Source organism: Dendrobates tinctorius, unplaced genomic scaffold (genome assembly GCF_039654945.1).
Source record: "Dendrobates tinctorius isolate UK_male_01 unplaced genomic scaffold, ASM3965494v1 ptg000195l, whole genome shotgun sequence".
NCBI classification, from domain to species: Eukaryota; Metazoa; Chordata; class Amphibia; order Anura; family Dendrobatidae; genus Dendrobates; species Dendrobates tinctorius.
This window is the reverse complement of record NW_027361862.1, coordinates 1986037-2003633: the sequence shown is the minus strand read 5'-3', so window position 1 is coordinate 2003633 and position 17597 is coordinate 1986037. Positions and strand designations below refer to the sequence as shown.

General features: G+C 44.4%; 1 protein-coding gene across 1 annotated transcript in view; it reads left to right on the top strand.

The window, feature by feature from the left end:
• SFXN4 (sideroflexin 4) overlaps positions 1 to 17202 on the top strand; it is a 57126-nt gene extending 39924 nt beyond the window's left edge. Inside the window, exons 6-14 of the mRNA XM_073552719.1 lie at positions 12953 to 12978; positions 13054 to 13107; positions 13180 to 13239; positions 14738 to 14797; positions 14890 to 14980; positions 15073 to 15188; positions 16207 to 16280; positions 16365 to 16482; positions 16557 to 17202. Of these exons, the coding sequence (XP_073408820.1) occupies positions 12953 to 12978; positions 13054 to 13107; positions 13180 to 13239; positions 14738 to 14797; positions 14890 to 14980; positions 15073 to 15188; positions 16207 to 16280; positions 16365 to 16482; positions 16557 to 16634 (677 nt within the window). The 3' untranslated portion in view covers positions 16635 to 17202. The remainder of the gene's footprint in view (positions 1 to 12952; positions 12979 to 13053; positions 13108 to 13179; positions 13240 to 14737; positions 14798 to 14889; positions 14981 to 15072; positions 15189 to 16206; positions 16281 to 16364; positions 16483 to 16556) is intronic.
• Positions 17203 to 17597: the final 395 nt, after the last annotated feature.

Here is a 17597-nt window from a genome sequence, read left to right as displayed (position 1 = left end):
ACTGTCAAAAAGTTTTTTCTAATATCTAATCTGTGTCTCCTCCCATTCAGTTTCATCCCATTGCTTCTAGTCTTTCCTTGTGCAAATGAGAATAAAGTTGATCCTTCTACAATGTGACAGCCCTTTAGATATTTGTATACAGCTATTAAGTCTCCTCTCAGTCTTCTCTTTTGCAAACTAAACATTCCCAAATCCTGCAACCTTTCCTCATAAGACAGGGTTTGCAGACCGGTCACCATTCTGGTCGCTCTTTTCTGAACTTGCTCCAGTTTGTTGATGTCCTTTTTAAAATGTGGTGCCCAAAACTGGACACAATATTCCAGATGAGGTCTGACCAAAGAGGAGTAGAGGGAAATAAAGACTTCACGTGATCTAGACTGTATGCTTCTGTTAATACATCCTAGAATTGCATTTGCCTTTTTTGCAGCTGCATCACACTGTTGACTCATATTCAGTCTGTGATCTATTAGTATACCCAAGTCTTTTTCACATGTGCTGTTGCTTAGCCCTATTCCTCCCATTCTGTATATGCTTTTTTCATTTTTATTGCCCAGATGTAGTACTTTGCATTTCTCCCTGTTAAAAACCATTCTGTTAGTTGCTGCCCACTTCTCCAGTTTATTTATCTTTTTGAATCCTCTCTCTCTCTTCTCTAGTATTAGCTATCCCTCCTAGCTTTGTGTCATCAGCAAATTTAATCAGTTTACCCTCAATTCCTTCATCTAAATCGTTGATAAAGATGTTGAACAATACAGGGCCCAGGACAGAGCCCTGTGGTACCCCACTTGAGACATTCTTCCAACTGGATGTGCAGCCATTTACGACCACTCTTTGGGTCCGATCACTAAGCCAGTTATGAATCCACCTAACAGTTGCCTTGTCCATTCCATACTTAGTCATTTTTTCAATAAGGATTCTATGAGAGACTTTGTCAAATGCTTTGCTGAAGTCAAGATTTACTATATCTACAGCATTTCCTTGATCCACCCAATCAGTGATTCCGTCATAGAAGGAAATTAAGTTAGTCTGACATGACTTATTAGCTACAAACCCATGCTGACTCTGTTTAATCACTTAATTCTTATCCAGGTACTGACATACATGTTGTTTAATAATTTGTTCAAAGATCTTTCCTGGTATAGAAGTCAGACTCACCGGCCTATAGTTGCCTGGGTCCACCTTCTTCCCCTTTTTGAAGATAGGAACAACATTTGCTCTTCTCCAGTCTTCTGGCACTTCTCCTGTTCTCCAAGACTTTTCAAAGATTATGGACAGGGGTTCAAAAATTTCTTCTGCTATCTCCTTCAGTACTCTGGGGTGTAATTCATCTGGACCTGGAGACTTGAATTCATTTAGGTTAGCTAAGTGTTTCCTCACTATCTTTCTGTTTATAGATATCCTGGATTCTTCTATTCCCTTAATAGGACAGTGAAGAACAGTTGATGTTACATTTCCTTTCTGAGAGAAAACAGATGCAAAATAGGAATTTAAAAGTTCAGCCTTCTCAACATCCTGTCTTACCATTTCATCATTTTCATCCTGTAAAAATCCTATAGCATCTTTGACTTTTCTTTTACTTTTGACATATCCCCAAAATCCTTTATTATTGCTTTTGACATCTCTTGCAATCCTCAATTCATTTTCAGCTTTAGATAATCTGATTTGTGCCCTGCAGGTTCTGCAGACAGCATTATATTCTTCTTTAGATATGCCTCCCTCTTTCCATTTTATAAACATTTTTTTCTTCCTTTTTAGCATGTGCTTAAGTTCTGTGTTCATCCATCCTGGTTTCCTTAAATGCTTCCTATTCTTCCCTCTTTTCAGAATTGTTAACAACTGTGCTTTGAGAATTTCATTTTTCAAGATTTCCCATCCTTCCTGGACATTTTTGTCTTTAAGGATATCCAGCCATTGGATCCCTCCAATTCTCTTTCTGAATCCCTTAAAATCTGCCTTTCTGAAATCTAACCTTGACGTCTGAGTCTTCACAGGTCTTCCGCCTCTAGTTATCCAAAATTCTAAAATAGCATGGTCGCTACCTCCTAGGGTCCCAGCCACTTTTACCTCCTCAACCATTTCCTCCCTGTTTATAAGGATTAGATCCAAGGTAGCAGTTCCCCTTGTTTTCTCCCTTACCTTTTGGAAGATAAAGTTGTCAGCAAGAGAGGATAAGAATTTCCTTGACCTGTTAGTTTTGCCTGAGAGAGATTCCCAACAAATGTCTGGATAGTTGAAATCTCCCATGACAACTATGTCATATTTTTTTGGAGAACTTGGCCATTTGATGCATAAAGAGTTCATCCATATCTTCAGCTTGCACAGGCGGCCTGTAGTAAATGCCTACAATGGTGTCCTTTCCATTGTTCTGTCCTTGTATTCTTACCCAAACAGTTTCCACAGAACTCCCAGTCTCTGAAGCTTCAATCTCTGTGCAGATATACGCGTTTCTAACATACAATGCGACACCCCCTCCTCGTTTATCAAGTCTGTTTCTTGCAAATAAGTTGTATCCTTCTAGTCTTGTATTCCAATCATGTGTATTGTCCCACCAAGTTTCAGTGATTCCAATGACATCATATTTCTTTTCCTGTGTTAGTAGTTCCAATTCTCCTTGTTTGTTGCCCATGCTTTGTGCATTAGTATAGAAACATTTTAGTTTGTGATTGGTTTCTCTTTCTCCAATATTTTTATTAATTAGATTCTTTTGTCTTTGTTCTTCCTTTCCACTTCTAATAGCAGAGTTCTCAATAGCATTTGTCAGGTGTATGGCTTTTTCTGGTCTTTTGCTTCCCTTCGCATGTTGTTCTAGTTTAAAGCTCTCCTTACAAGTGTAGCAAGGCGACTTCCAAATACATGTTCTCCAGTCTTCGTAAGGTGCACCCCATCTCTAGCAAGTAGTCCATCGTATAAGTAATTCACTCCGTGATCCAGGAATCCAAATCTTTGCTGACGGCACCATCGACGTAGCCAGTTGTTCACCTGCAGAATCTTATGCCACCTCCTTGTTCCATGGCCATCCACTGGGAGGATGGAAGAGAAGACCACCTGCGCTCCCAGTTCTTTCACTTTCTTGCCTAAGTCTTCAAAGTCTCTGCAGATGGTTTCCAGGTCGTTTTTTGCGGTGTTATTTGTCCCCACATGTAGTAGCAGGAATGGGTAGTCATCTGTAGGTCTGAAGAGTCCTGATATCCTGTCAGACACATCTTTAATTTTTGCACCTGGAAGACAGCACATTTCTCTTGAAGTTATATCCGGTCTGCAGATAGCGGCCTCTGTTCCTCTCAACAGGGAATCCCCCATGACCACCACTCTCCGTTTCTTCTTCACAACATTTTTCTTTCTCCATCCAGGAGGACTCTGAAGGCGTACAAGGTTGCTGTTTGTTGGCAAAGTCTTATCCTGATGTATTTCTTCATCGTTTTCCTGCGTGAGAGCCTGGTACTGGTTCCTGAGCAGTATGGGTGCTGACTGCCTCCTGATCCTCCTGCTTCTCTGGGTCACATGTCTCCATTCCTCTGTTTCTTCAGGTGCACTTCGAATTTCTTCTCTTTCTGTAACATGAAGAGATAATTCTGCTCTGTCCAAGAACTCTTCACCTTCCTTAATGATCTTCAACGTAGCTAACCTCTCTTCGAGATTTTGCAACTTTTCCTCCAACAGGGACACAAGCTTGCATTTGTGGCATGTGAAGTTTGGCTTTTCCACTGGTAAATCTGTGAACATGTAGCAAGAAATGCAGCTCACCAAATGGCTCCTGGCCTCTTCCATATTAAAAATGATGTAAGATGAGCCAAAATTCCGATTTCCTCTTTTCAGCTGCAACGGCCAAAACCCAGTGATCGTTGAGCTCGCGGAGACTCTTCACTTATCCCAGAAGGCACTGGGAATATGCAAATGATCTCCTCAAGACTCTTCCCCTGGTTTAGGTGACCACCTTGTCACCTTGTCTGATTTGGTAAGATTTATTTTTGCAAATTATGGTGGAAAATAAGTATTTGGTCACCTAAAAACATGCAAGATCTCTGGCTCTCACAGACCTGTAACTTCTTCTTTAAGAGGCTCCTCTGTCCTTCACTTATTACCTGTAGTAATGGCACCTGTTTGAAATTGTTATCAGTATAAAAGACACCTGTCCACAACCTCAAACAGTCACACTCCAAACTCCACTATGGTGAAGACCATAGAGCTGTCGAAGGACACTAGAAACAAAATTGTAGCCCTGCAAGGTATAGGAAATATTAAGACACTCTAACGGGCACTTCCCTCGTGCAAAGAGATATAATAACCATATCGCTGCGTAGGCAACAAACCCAGCGTTCTACCCTCTAAGTTGCAAAATCCTAATCCCTCCAGAAACTGAGATATGGATTGCTCCCAAATGGAGTGTCCTAAGTATGGCATGACTGATGTTGTTCTATTACATTCGATGAACTACAACCTATGAGGCTCTCAGTGTGTTGATACGAGCTTCCCTCGTTGAGATATGGTTATCATAAGTTTTTTAGTTAATTGGCAACTTGGAGAAAGGGGGGATGAACTTCTGCAGACTGCCCTTTTCGTGATGTCACAGACCCTGGGCTATAAGGCACCCCTCCCTTACAATGAGTCAGTTGGAGCTACAGTGTTATATTTGTATTGTACATATTTGATTTCTCAATTTATATCAACTTTTATCTGTAATCACGGCCCATTTGGGAAATAAATGATAAAATTATTCAGTCTGCCTTCATGCTCTAAGAAACGAACTATGCACCTTTTTTAGATAATTACGCTACTGTTCGGGTTGGCTTCGAACCCCTCCATTTAGTCTATAACTTAAGTGGAGAAACCAGGAGCTGATGGCAGCGTGGTGTGTGCGGTTGGTTAGGCTGGTTGGCAGTCCGGAAGGGTCTTATATTGCTGGATGAGTGGTTGAGGCCACAGCATTGATAATTCCCTCACTGCAGTAGTCTAATTGTCCGTGCGCAACAAGCAGCTCGTCCGGTGACTAATTATCCTAGGTGCAGTTCCCTGACTGACCTGAGGGTAAGGGGGGTGCTGGAGAGCTGCGAGTTCCAAAGTGGAACTGAGAAAGTGGGATATACATAAATCCCCGCAGTTCTTGGAAGGTTGTTAGCAGTGGTGGGGCATCCAAAATACCCCCCTGCGGTAAGTTGTTAGAGTAAGATTAGCTTGCTGTGTTTTGATCACATGGTGACAGTGGTGGGATAACTAAGATAAGCCCCCACTGTGCCTGTGATAGCCGTATGCCGGCAGTGCGTCGCGTCCCTCCGTACGCTGACAAACCCATGTCAGTGGTGGGATCGTGACGTATTGGTGGCACAGGCTGCGCTGTCCGGCACAATTTGGTGGCAGCGGTCTGCTGTTCGTCACAGAGATCTGCATGGAGGAATGGGCCAAAATACCACCAACAGTGTGTGCCAACCTGGTGAAGACTTACAGAAAACGTCTGACCTCTGTCATTGCCAACAAAGGATATATAACAAAATACTGAGATGAACTTTTATTAATGAACAAATACTTACTTTCCACCATAATTTGCAAAATAAATCTTGCCAAATCAGACAAGGTGATTTTCCAGATTTGTTTTCTTATTGTGACTCTCATAGTTGTGGTCTACCTATGATGTTAGTTACAGGCCTCTCTCATCTTTTTAAGTGGGAGAACTTGCACAAGTGGTGGCTGACTAAATACTTTTTTTTCCCCGCTGTATATCCACATCTCCTCTGTATAGACTAAATATCCACAGCTTCTCTGTATATACTATATATCCACAGCTTCACTCTGTAGTCACACTCTGTATATACTATATACCCACAGCTCCTCTGTAGTCACGTGCTCTGTATATAGTATATACCCACTGCTCCTCTCTGTAGTCACATAGTCTGCATATACCATATAGCCTCAGATCCTCTCTGTATTCACACGCTCTGTATATACTATATATCCACAGCTCCTCTCTGTAGCCACACGCTCTGTACATACTGTATATCCACAGCTCCTCTGTAGTCACACACTCTGAATATACTATGTATCCCAAACTCCTCTGTATATACTATTAGCCACAGTTACTCTGTATATACCATATACCCACAGCTACTCTGTATATACTATATATCCAGAGCTTCTCTGCATATACTATATATCCACAGCTCCTCTATAATAATATTATCCACAGCTCCTCTGTATACATTTCCCAGAGCTCCTCTGTATATACTATATATCCACAGCTCCTCTCTATATACTATATATCCACAGCTACTCTGTATATACTGTATATTCGCAGCTCCTCTGTATATACTATATATCCACAGATCCTCAGTATATACTATATATCCACAGCTCCTCTGTATATAGTATATATCTACAGCTCCTCTGTGTATACAGTAATATTAGGCACATCTCCTCTGTATATATTATATATCCACAGCTTCACTCTGTAGTCACACTCTGTATATACTATATACCCACAGCTCCTCTGTAGTCACGTGCTCTGTATATAGTATATACCCACTGCTCCTCTCTGTAGTCACATAGTCTGCATATACCATATAGCCTCAGCTCCTCTCTGTAGTCACACGCTCTGTACATACTGTATATCCACAATTCCTCTCTGTGGTCACACACTCTGAATATACTATGTATCCCAAACTCCTCTGTATATACTATTATCCACAGCTACTCTGTATATATCATATATCCACAGCTACTCTGTATATACTATATATCCAGAGCTTCTCTGCATATACTATATATCCACAGCTCCTCTATAATAATATTATCCACAGCTCCTCTGTAAACATTTCCCAGAGCTCCTCTGTATATACTATATATCCACAGCTCCTCTCTATATACTATATATCCACAGCTACTCTGTATATACTGTATATCCGCAGCTCCTCTGTATATACTATATATCCACAGCTACTCTGTATGTACTGTATATCTGCAGCTCCTCTGTATATACTATATATCCACAGATCCTCAGTATATACTATATATCCACAGATCCTCAGTATATAATATTAGCCACATCTGTATATATTATTCTTTTTTTTTTTTTTTGAAACATCATTTTTATTGATTTTGTAATGAAGTTGCATATTACAAGTTATAAACGTTGCATTGAATTGTTACAAAGAACATATTAAACCTGCTTATCACCTAAGCCTGAATGGAAGCAAAAATAAGCTTAACAAATATAAAATTATCAAACCCCCTTACGTCCACATTTTCATAGATCACACTGACTGAGATCAGACTCCTTATCTCCAGCTCCACTCCATATCCTCACTGTATCCTCCATACAGCTCATATAACACATTTCAGTTTACCCAGATTACCACTCAAATCCTCTAATAGACACCAATCCGAATCCACAAAGGCGCTCATCAAGGCTTGAATTTCTCTGGTGGTCAGGGACCTTTCTATAAACACTCTCCATTTTATCTTTATTTCCTTCTGTTTCTCTTTTTTCCAAAAATAAGACCGATGTTAAACCTCCGATATATATTATTCTTACAACTACTCTGTATATATTACCCACAGCTCCTCTGTTTATATTAACTACATCTCCTCTGTATATACTATATATCCCCAGGTCCTCTATAATATTATCCACAGCTCTTCTGTATATATTATCTATATCTCCTTTGTATAACGTATCCACAGTTCCTCTCTATATACTATATAGCCACAGCTCCCTTCTGTAGTCATTCTTTGTATATACTATAGATCCACTGCTCCTGTGTTTATAATATAATATTATGCACAGCTCTTCTGTGTATAATATATATACATCTCCACTGTATATACTATAAAACCAGGGGAAGAGTCCTGAGGAGATCATTTGCATATTCCCAGTGCCTTCTGGGATAAGTGAAGAGTCTCCGTGAGCTCAACGATCACTGTGTTTTGGCCATTGCAGCTGAAAAGAGGAAATCGGAAAACCGCGCGCCAATAGTTGCAAAATCTCGAAGAGAGGTTAGCTACGTTGAAGATCATTAAGGAAGGTGAAGAGTTCTTGGACAGAGCAGAATTATCTCTTCATGTTACAGAAAGAGAAGAAATTCGAAGTGCACCTGAAGAAACAGAGGAATGGAGACATGTGACCCAGAGAAGCAGGAGGATCAGGAGGCAGTCAGCACCCATACTGCTCAGGAACCAGTACCAGGCTCTCACGCAGGAAAACGATGAAGAAATATATCAGGATAAGACTTTGCCCGCAAACAGCAACCTTGTACACCTTCAGAGTCCTCCTGGATGGAGAAAGAAAAATGTTGTGAAGAAGAAACGGAGAGTGGTGGTCATGGGGGATTCCCTGTTGAGAGGAACAGAGGCCGCTATCTGCAGACCGGATATAACCTCAAGAGAAATGTGCTGTCTTCCAGGTGCAAAAATTAAAGATGTGTCTGACAGGATATCAGGACTCTTCAGACCTACAGATGACTACCCATTCCTGCTACTACATGTGGGGACAAATGACACCGCAAGAAACGACCTGGAAACCATCTGCAGAGACTTTGAAGACTTAGGCAAGAAAGTGAAAGAACTGGGAGCGCAGGTGGTCTTCTCTTCCATCCTCCCAGTGAATGGCCATGGAACAAGGAGGTGGAATAAGATTCTGCAGGTGAACAACTGGCTACGTCGATGGTGCCGACAGCAACGATTTGGATTTCTGGATCACGGAGTGAATTACTTATAAGATGGACTACTTGCTAGAGATGGGGTGCACCTTACGAAGACTGGAAAACATGTATTTGGAAGTCGCCATACACCTGACAAATGCTATTGAGAACTCTGCTATTAGAAGTGGAAAAGAAGAACAAAGACAAAATAACAAACTTAAATGTTTCTATACTAATGCACAAAGCATGGGCAACAAACAAGGAGAATTGGAACTACTACCACAGGAAAAGAAATATGATGTCATTGGAATCACTGAAACTTGGTGGGACAATACACATGATTGGAATACGAGACTAGAAGGATACAACTTAATTGCAAGAAACAGACTTGATAAACGAGGAGGAGGTGTCACATTGTATGTTAGAAATGCGTATATCTGCACAGAGATCCAAGCTTCAGAGACTGGGAGTTCTGTGGAAACTGTTTGGGTAAGAATACAAGGACAGAACAATGGAAAGGACACCATTGTAGGCATTTACTACAGGCCGCCTGTGCAAGCTGAAGATATGGATGAACTCTTTATGCATCAAATGGCCAAGTTCTCCAAAAAATATGACATAGTTGTCATGGGAGATTTCAACTATCCAGACATTTGTTGGGAATCTCTCTCAGGCAAAACTAACAGGTCAAGGAAATTCTTATCCTCTCTTGCTTACAACTTTATCTTCCAAATGGTAGGGGAGAAAACAAGGGGAACTGCTACCTTGGATCTAATCTTTATAAACAGGGAGGAAATGGTTGAGGAGGTAAAAGTGGCTGGGACCCTAGGAGGTAGCGACCATGCTATTTTAGAATTTTGGATAACTAGAGGCGGAAGACCTGTGAAGACTCAGACGTCAAGGTTAGATTTCAGAAAGGCAGATTTTAAGGGATTCAGAAAGAGAATTGGAGGGATCCAATGGCTGGATATCCTTAAAGACAAAAATGTCCAGGAAGGATGGGAAATCTTGAAAAATGAAATTCTCAAAGCACAGTTGTTAACAATTCCGAAAAGAGGGAAGAATAGGAAGCATTTGAGGAAACCAGGATGGATGAACACAGAACTTAAGCACATGCTAAAAAGGAAGAAAAAAATGTTTATAAAATGGAAAGAGGGAGGCATATCTAAAGAAGAATATAATGCTGTCTGCAGAACCTGCAGGCCACAAATCAGATTATCTAAAGCTGAAAATGAATTGAGGATTGCAAGAGATGTCAAAAGCAATAATAAAGGATTTTGGGGATATGTCAAAAGTAAAAGAAAAGTCAAAGATGCTATAGGATTTTTACAGGATGAAAATGATGAAATGGTAAGACAGGATGTTGAGAAGGCTGAACTTTTAAATTCCTATTTTGCATCTGTTTTCTCTCAGAAAGGAAATGAAACATCAACTGTTCTTCACTGTCCTATTAAGGGAATAGAAGAATCCAGGATATCTATAAGCAGAAAGATAATGAGGAAACACTTAGCTAACTTAAATGAATTCAAGTCTCCAGGTCCAGATGAATTACACCCCAGAGTACTGAAGGAGATAGCAGAAGAAATTTTTGAACCCCTCTCCATAATCTTTGAAAAGTCTTGGAGAACAGGAGAAGTGCCAGAAGACTGGAGAAGAGCAAATGTTGTTCCTATCTTCATAAAGGGGAAGAAGGTGGACCCAGGCAACTATAGGCCGGTGAGTCTGACTTCTATACCAGGAAAGATCTTTGAACAAATTATTAAACAACATGTATGTCAATACCTGGATAAGAATGAAGTGATTAAACAGAGTCAGCATGGGTTTGTAGCTAATAAGTCATGTCAGACTAACTTAATTTCCTTCTATGACGGAATCACTGATTGGGTGGATCAAGGAAATGCTGTAGATATAGTAAATCTTGACTTCAGCAAAGCATTTGACAAAGTCTCTCATAGAATCCTTATTGAAAAAATGACTAAGTATGGAATGGACAAGGCAACTGTTAGGTGGATTCATAACTGGCTTAGTGATCAGACCCAAAGAGTGGTCGTAAATGGCTGCACATCCAGTTGGAAGAATGTCTCAAGTGGGGTACCACAGGGCTCTGTCCTGGGCCCTGTATTGTTCAACATCTTTATCAACGATTTAGATGAAGGAATTGAGGGTAAACTGATTAAATTTGCTGATGACACAAAGCTAGGAGGGATAGCTAATACTAGAGAAGAGAGAGAGAGGATTCAAAAAGATAAATAAACTGGAGAAGTGGGCAGCAACTAACAGAATGGTTTTTAACAGGGAGAAATGCAAAGTACTACATCTGGGCAATAAAAATGAAAAAAGCATATACAGAATGGGAGGAATAGGGCTAAGTGACAGCACATGTGAAAAAGACTTGGGTATACTAATAGATCACAGACTGAATATGAGTCAACAGTGTGATGCAGCAGCAAAAAAAGCAAATGCAATTCTAGGATGTATTAACAGAAGCATGCAGTCTAGATCACGTGAAGTCATTATTTCCCTCTACTCCTCTTTGGTCAGACGTCATCTGGAATATTGTGTCCAGTTTTGGGCACCACATTTTAAAAAGGACATCAACAAACTGGAGCAAGTTCAGAAAAGAGCGACCAGAATGGTGACCGGTCTGCAAACCCTGTCTTATGAGGAAAGGTTGCAGGATTTGGGAATGTTTAGTTTGCAAAAAAGAAGACTGAGAGGAGACTTAATAGCTGTCTACAAATATCTAAAGGGCTGTCACACTGTAGAAGGATCATCTTTATTCTCATTTGCACAAGGAAAGACTAGAAGCAATGGGATGAAACTGAATGGGAGGAGACTCAGATTAGATATTAGAAAAAACTTTTTGACAGTTAGAGTGATCAATGAGTGCAACAGGCTGCCACGAGAAGTGGTGAGTTCTCCTTCAATGGAAGTCTTCAAACAGAGGCTGGACAGACATCTGACTGGGATGATTTAGCAAATCCTGCTTTGAGCAGGGGGTTGGACCAGATGGCCCAGGAGGTCCCTTCCAACTCTACGATTCTATGATTCTATCCACAGCTCCCTTTTGTAGTCATGCTCTGTATATGCTATATATCCACAGCTCCTCTGTATAAACTATATATCCAGTTTGGAACTTGCAGCTCTCTGGCGCCCCCCTTCCCCCCAGGTCAGTCCGGGAACTAAACCTAGGATAAGTAGTTGCCAGAAGGGCTGCCTTGCTGTGTACTGGCTACTGGCGTTCTGCAGTGAGGACAGTATGTATATTCCCAGTCCCAGGCAGGAAATACACACATAACACCTCCGTTCCGTCTCTGCCAGAATCTACCAAATACCCCAGAACACAATTTTCTGCCACCAGCTCCTAGTTCTGATATTAAAATCAATATCGGGTCAGGAGCCAACTCAATCAGTAGCGTAATTTTAGCACGGAGGGCGTGGGGGAGCAAGGAGAAAAAAACTAGTAAAATTTTATAGATTTCTCCAAAAAGAATAGGCAGTGTTTACAAAAGTACAAAAGATGTTATGAAGAGCGACAGATACACTATATACAGACAATTATAAAATGAAAATGGATTAAGGTATGAACTTACAGTGATCATTCAATGGCAAGCCATGTGGAGATTCAGTCACCAGTGTGGATGGTATATGCTGTTTCCCCCCCAGGTCTGAACAACCTGCAGAATGGCTGTCCCTGCTCTATAGTTGGCCCCTAAACTTAGGGTCTTCCCCCGTGCTGACCTCACCGGGTGGCTGGATACACCCACTTTGGAAAGTTATGAAAAACCTTCTATTGTCCATCACTCTTGGGGGGGAAGCTCGTAGAGGGACGACCGAAGTATTATATGTCTGCTTACAAAATCATCTTCCATTAGAGACTAAACATCACATCTCTAGGTATTACGGGGAAGCAGATACCTGTTTCTCAGTTCCTAGTGAGCGAGGAGATCCAAAAACGGTGTGGTGAATAGCTCTAATGATGTAGATCTCAAAAACATAGGTTTCTTGTATATATCAATAAGCTGTGCTGTTATATTCAAGTTTGCAGGAACAAAGAGAACATGTGCTTCCAGAACTGCTTCCAGCGAGTTTAGGGTCGTAACTGCTCTTTGTGCACACTAGGCTCATGCTACACAGCTGTATAGCAGGGGAGAGGGAGGGGGGCCGCAGAAGGGGGATCGTTTCTGGAGCATGTCATTCACAAAACCAAGGAGATGTAGCAGAGCTCTGTATGCGTAACTAAAACACATCGTATTCCTGACACGTGGGTGCAGATTAACCCTGTCCTGCCTGGTGTGAATTGTAACGAGGTTTCTCTCTTGCAGTGTACGTATTGCTGGGCGCTCCTCTGGTGAGTATTATTGCTTGTGGTCGATCTTGGCATCGGGGAGACGGCATGCTCTGATCAGCCTTGTATGTTCATCAGGTGGTGGCTTCACTGGTCCGGCACACGTCTGTCACAGCTGCCTTCCTCTTTCAGGTCAGTCAGTCTCTGCCTCTATCTGCTGTGCTCAGCACTGCTACTCTATTAACCCGTATTCTTTTCCCTCAGCTTCCCTTCCAGACATACAATGCCGGATTCACTATAATGAATGGGAACCGTTCTCTGCCGGTGAGTTTCCGGGACAGAGGTGCAAGTGCTTACAGCTGAGCAGGGGAGGGGCTAGTGCTTAGTGATAAGCTGGGGAGTGATGGGAGGGAATAGTGCTTAGTGCTCAGCAGGGGAGTGTCAGGAGAGGGGCTAGTGCTTAGTGCTGAGCAGGAGAGTGTCAGGAGAGGGGCTAGTGCGTAGTGCTGAGCAGGAGAGTGTCAGGGGAGGTGCTAGTGCCTAGTGCTCAGCAGGGGAGTGTTGGGAGGGGCTAGTGCCTAGTGCTCAGCAGGGGAGTGTTGGGAGGGGATAGTGCTTAGGGCTCAGCAGGGGAGTGTTGGGAGGGGATAGTGCTTAGGGCTCAGCAGGGGAGTGTTGAGAGGGGATAGTGCTTAGTGCTCAGCAGGGGAGTGTTGAGAGGGGATAGTGCTTAGTGCTCAGCAGGGGAGTGTTGGGAGGGGCTAGTGCTTAGTGCTCATCAGGAGAGTGTTGGGAGGGGATAGTGCTTAGTCCTGAACAGGGGAGTGTTAGGAGGGGCTAGTGCTTAGTGCTGAGCAGGAGTGTCAGGGGGGCTATTGCTTAGTCCTGAGCAGAGGAGTGGCTAGTTCTTAGAACTGAGCAGGGGAGTGTCAGGGGAGGGGCTAGTGCTTAGTGCTGAGCAGGAGAGTGTCAGGAGAGGGGCTAGTGCTTAGTGCTGAGCAGGAGAGTGTCAGGGGAGGTGCTAGTGCCTAGTGCTCAGCAGGGGAGTGTTGGGAGGGGATAGTGCTTAGGGCTCAGCAGGGGAGTGTTGGGAGGGGATAGTGCTTAGGGTTCAGCAGGGGAGTGTTGGGAGGGGATAGTGCTTAGCAAGGGAGTGTCAGGAGAGGGGCTAGTGCTTAGTGCTGAGCAGGGGAGTGTCAGGGGAGGGGCTAGTGCAGAGCAGGGGAGTGTCATGGAAGGAGCTAGTGCTTAGTGCTGAGCAGGGGAGGGGCTAGTGCTTAGTGCTCAGCAGGGGAGTGTTGGGAGGGGCTAGTGCTTAGTGCTCAGCAGGGGAGTGTTGGGAGGGGATAGTGCTTAGTGCTCAGCAAGGGAGTGTTAGGAGAGGGGCTAGTGCTTAGTGCTGAGCAGGGGAGTGTCATGGGGAGGTGCTAGTGCTTAGTGCTGAGCAGAGGAGTGTCAGGGGAGGGGCTAGTGCTGATCAGGGGAGTGTCATGGAAGGTGCTTAGTGCTGAGCAGGGGAGGGCTAGTACTTAGTGCTCAGCAGGGGAGTGTTGAGAGGGGATAGTGCTTAGTGCTCAGCAGGGGAGTGTTGGGAGGGGCTAGTGCTTAGTCCTGAACAGGGGAGTGTTAGGAGGGGCTAGTGCTTAGTGCTGAGCAGGGGAGTGTCAGGGGGGCTATTGCTTAGTCCTGAGCAGAGGAGTGGCTAGTTCTTAGAACTGAGCAGGGGAGTGTCAGGGGAGGGGCTAGTGCTTAGTGCTCAGCAGGAGAGGGGCTAGTTCTTAGTAGGGTAGTGTCATTGGAGTAAATTAATGTGTTTTTTCAGGAGAAGTCCCAGCATCCGCTCTACCTTTCTGCTTCCATTCTCTACCTCACCTGTATGGGAGTACGTATCAGGTGGGAGGTCACATGACGTGCACTTATCCTGGTGTCATCAGTCTTGGCATAATACTTTTTCCTTGTCGTCTTCTCCGGCAGGCAGCCCCAGCACTCGCTATGAAGAGGCTTGGGACCCGCAGTCCGGCGTTCCACAGCTTTTTTGGTAAATTACTCCCACCTCCACTCTATGGTAAGTGAGGGTTTGCCGTCCATCCTCCCCTCTCCCATACTGACTGTAAAGTCACTGCTGCACATCTAGTATGGCCTCTCTGTGTTTTGCAGCTTTGTTTGGGGGACTGAGTGTTGCACTGATGAGGTTTTCAGAAGTGGAACGTGGTGTTCAGATCGTGGATAGAGAGGGAAATGTGATCGGCACTTCTTACAAAGCAGCAGAGAAGGTAAATTCTGCCCCTCATAGGGAACACCTCCAGCCCCTTGCCTCCCCCGGTGTATATCTTCCGGCCTCTGGTGTATAACCTCCGGCCCCCCGGTGTTTAACCTATCACCTTCCGGTGTATAACCTCTAACCCCTAGCCTCCCAGTGTATAAGCTAACAACTCTCGCTTCCTGGTGTATAACTTCTGGCCCCTCTCCCCTGGTATATAACTTCTGGCCCCTCTCCCCCTGGTGTATAACTTCTGGCCCTTCGCCCCCTGGTGTATAACCTCTGGCCCTTCGCACCCCCCCCTCCCCCCCGTGAATAACCTCTCGCTCCTCACCCACCCGGAGTATAGCCTCTCACCCTCCAGTGTGTAACCACCCAACCCCCCTCCCCGCGGTGTGTATCCTACGTCCTCTCTACCCCCGGTGTATACCCTCTGATCCCTTGGTGAATACTTTCCAGCACCCCAGTGTATACCCATGTTTTCCCCTATCACCTGTGAGTGATATTATTGAGATGTGGAAGGAATCACAGCAACTCAGCGATGAAGTTGAGACACCATAACGTTATAGGTCAGGGGGCGGAGTACTGAGGAGCAGAAAAGTCACCACCTCTATGCTGACCCCATAACTGCAAAGTCCAGACCTCCTCTGGTATCAGCACAAACACTGCACCCTCACCGGGAGCGTCATGGCAGAGCAGCTGCATTCAGCCTTACATCACCAAGAGCAATGCCGAGCGTCGGATGTAGTGGTGTAAAGCCGCCACCAATGGACTCTGGAGGAGAGACGTGTTCTGTGCAGTGACAGATTGCACGTCTTTCTGCTGGATGACAGAAACCCCCGATGATGGATATGGGGGGCACATACTTTTCTTCTTAGTAATGTCTATGGTTGTAGATGAGGACAGAGAAGCACCGGAGGTGGATGTTGGGGCACATACTTTTCTCCATATCACAGGCGTAAGGACCCTGCCCTGTATGAGTACCTCTGTACATAGATACAACCATGGTCACCATCTTTTCTGCCATTCAGGCCATGAAGGAGACAGCACTGTCCCGGTCGGCTCTTCTTGGCATCACTGCGTTGATTCCCTCTCTGATGAGACGGTGAGTTTTGTCAGCACCTTTCCTCCAGGTTGGAGCAGCGCCACAGTTCTTTTGTCAACTCTGCATTTTCCTCACTTTTCACAGCTCCCCCAATATGACGAGAAACCCACAGATGTTCACTCTGCTTGGACACCTGACCACTCTTGTTACCTTTGGGATGATGGTTCCTGTGTCATTCAGCATCTTTCCTCAGAAGGGATGGGTGCGTGCTCACAGCCATAGACCTTTATGTGGGGCATTCACATCCTTCTAATGTTCCCATACAATGTGTTTCAGATCAGACGAGATGATTTGGAGGAAGAACTGAAGGAGAAGTCATCAGAACCTGTGCTGTTCTACAACCGGGGATTATGAAACTGTGGGTAACTACAGCCAGTGGACATTGCTGAGCCTGTTAGCAACCGGGGGTCGTCTCTGAGCCTGGAAGTGTCCTCCACAGTTTTGGGTCATTTCTGAGTCTGGAAGTTTCCTCCACTGCTAGGGGTCTTCTCTGAGCTTGGAAATGTCCTATACGGGCAGTGGTCTCATCTGAGCCTGGAAATATCCTTCACGGTTTGGGGTCTTCTCTGAGCTTGGAAATGTCCTCCGTCGGGGGTCTTTTCTGAGCTTGGAAATGTCCTCCACCGTCGGGGGTCTTTTCTGAGCTTGGAAATGTCCTCCACGTTCGGGGGTCTTCTTTGAGCTTGGAAATGTGCCCCACGGTCGGGGATGTTCTCTGAGCCTGGAATTGTCCCCACTGTTGGGAGTCGTCTCTTAGCCTGGAAGTGTCCTCCATGGACTGAGGTTGGCTCTGAGCCTCGCAGTGTCTGCCACAGGCCAAGGTCGTCTCTGTGCCTAGAAGTTGTTTGGGGGTCGTCTTGGTTTGGACAATGCTGACATGTTCTTCTTATAATATAAAACAATAAAGCCCTTTCTGATGGTTGAGGCTGCAGCACGAGGTTCCCTCTGGCAGGAGCACCACACCATTTATTCTATTTACCAGCCCCCATACATAGGCAGCAGCACAGTCCTGAGTTGGTGCCTCTGATCCTTGCAGCTGTGAATCCGGCAGTACACGTGAACAGCACTGTGGGGTCACAGCAGCAGGAAGTTCTCCACTTTTTTCTGTGAGCGGAGGAAACTTCTGGCTACTCCAGGTTTACTGCACCTTCCGTGGAACTGATGCTCTTCTCTGCACACGAGCACAGGGCAGAAATCTCTGCTGGAGATAAAGTAAAAAGTGCCTGTGGAGAGACGGAGGTCAGTGAGGGCTCTTTTCCACTGGCCCGGCTGTCTTTAGAAAGACCGCATGGACCAGGGCTCAAACCAATGAAAGCC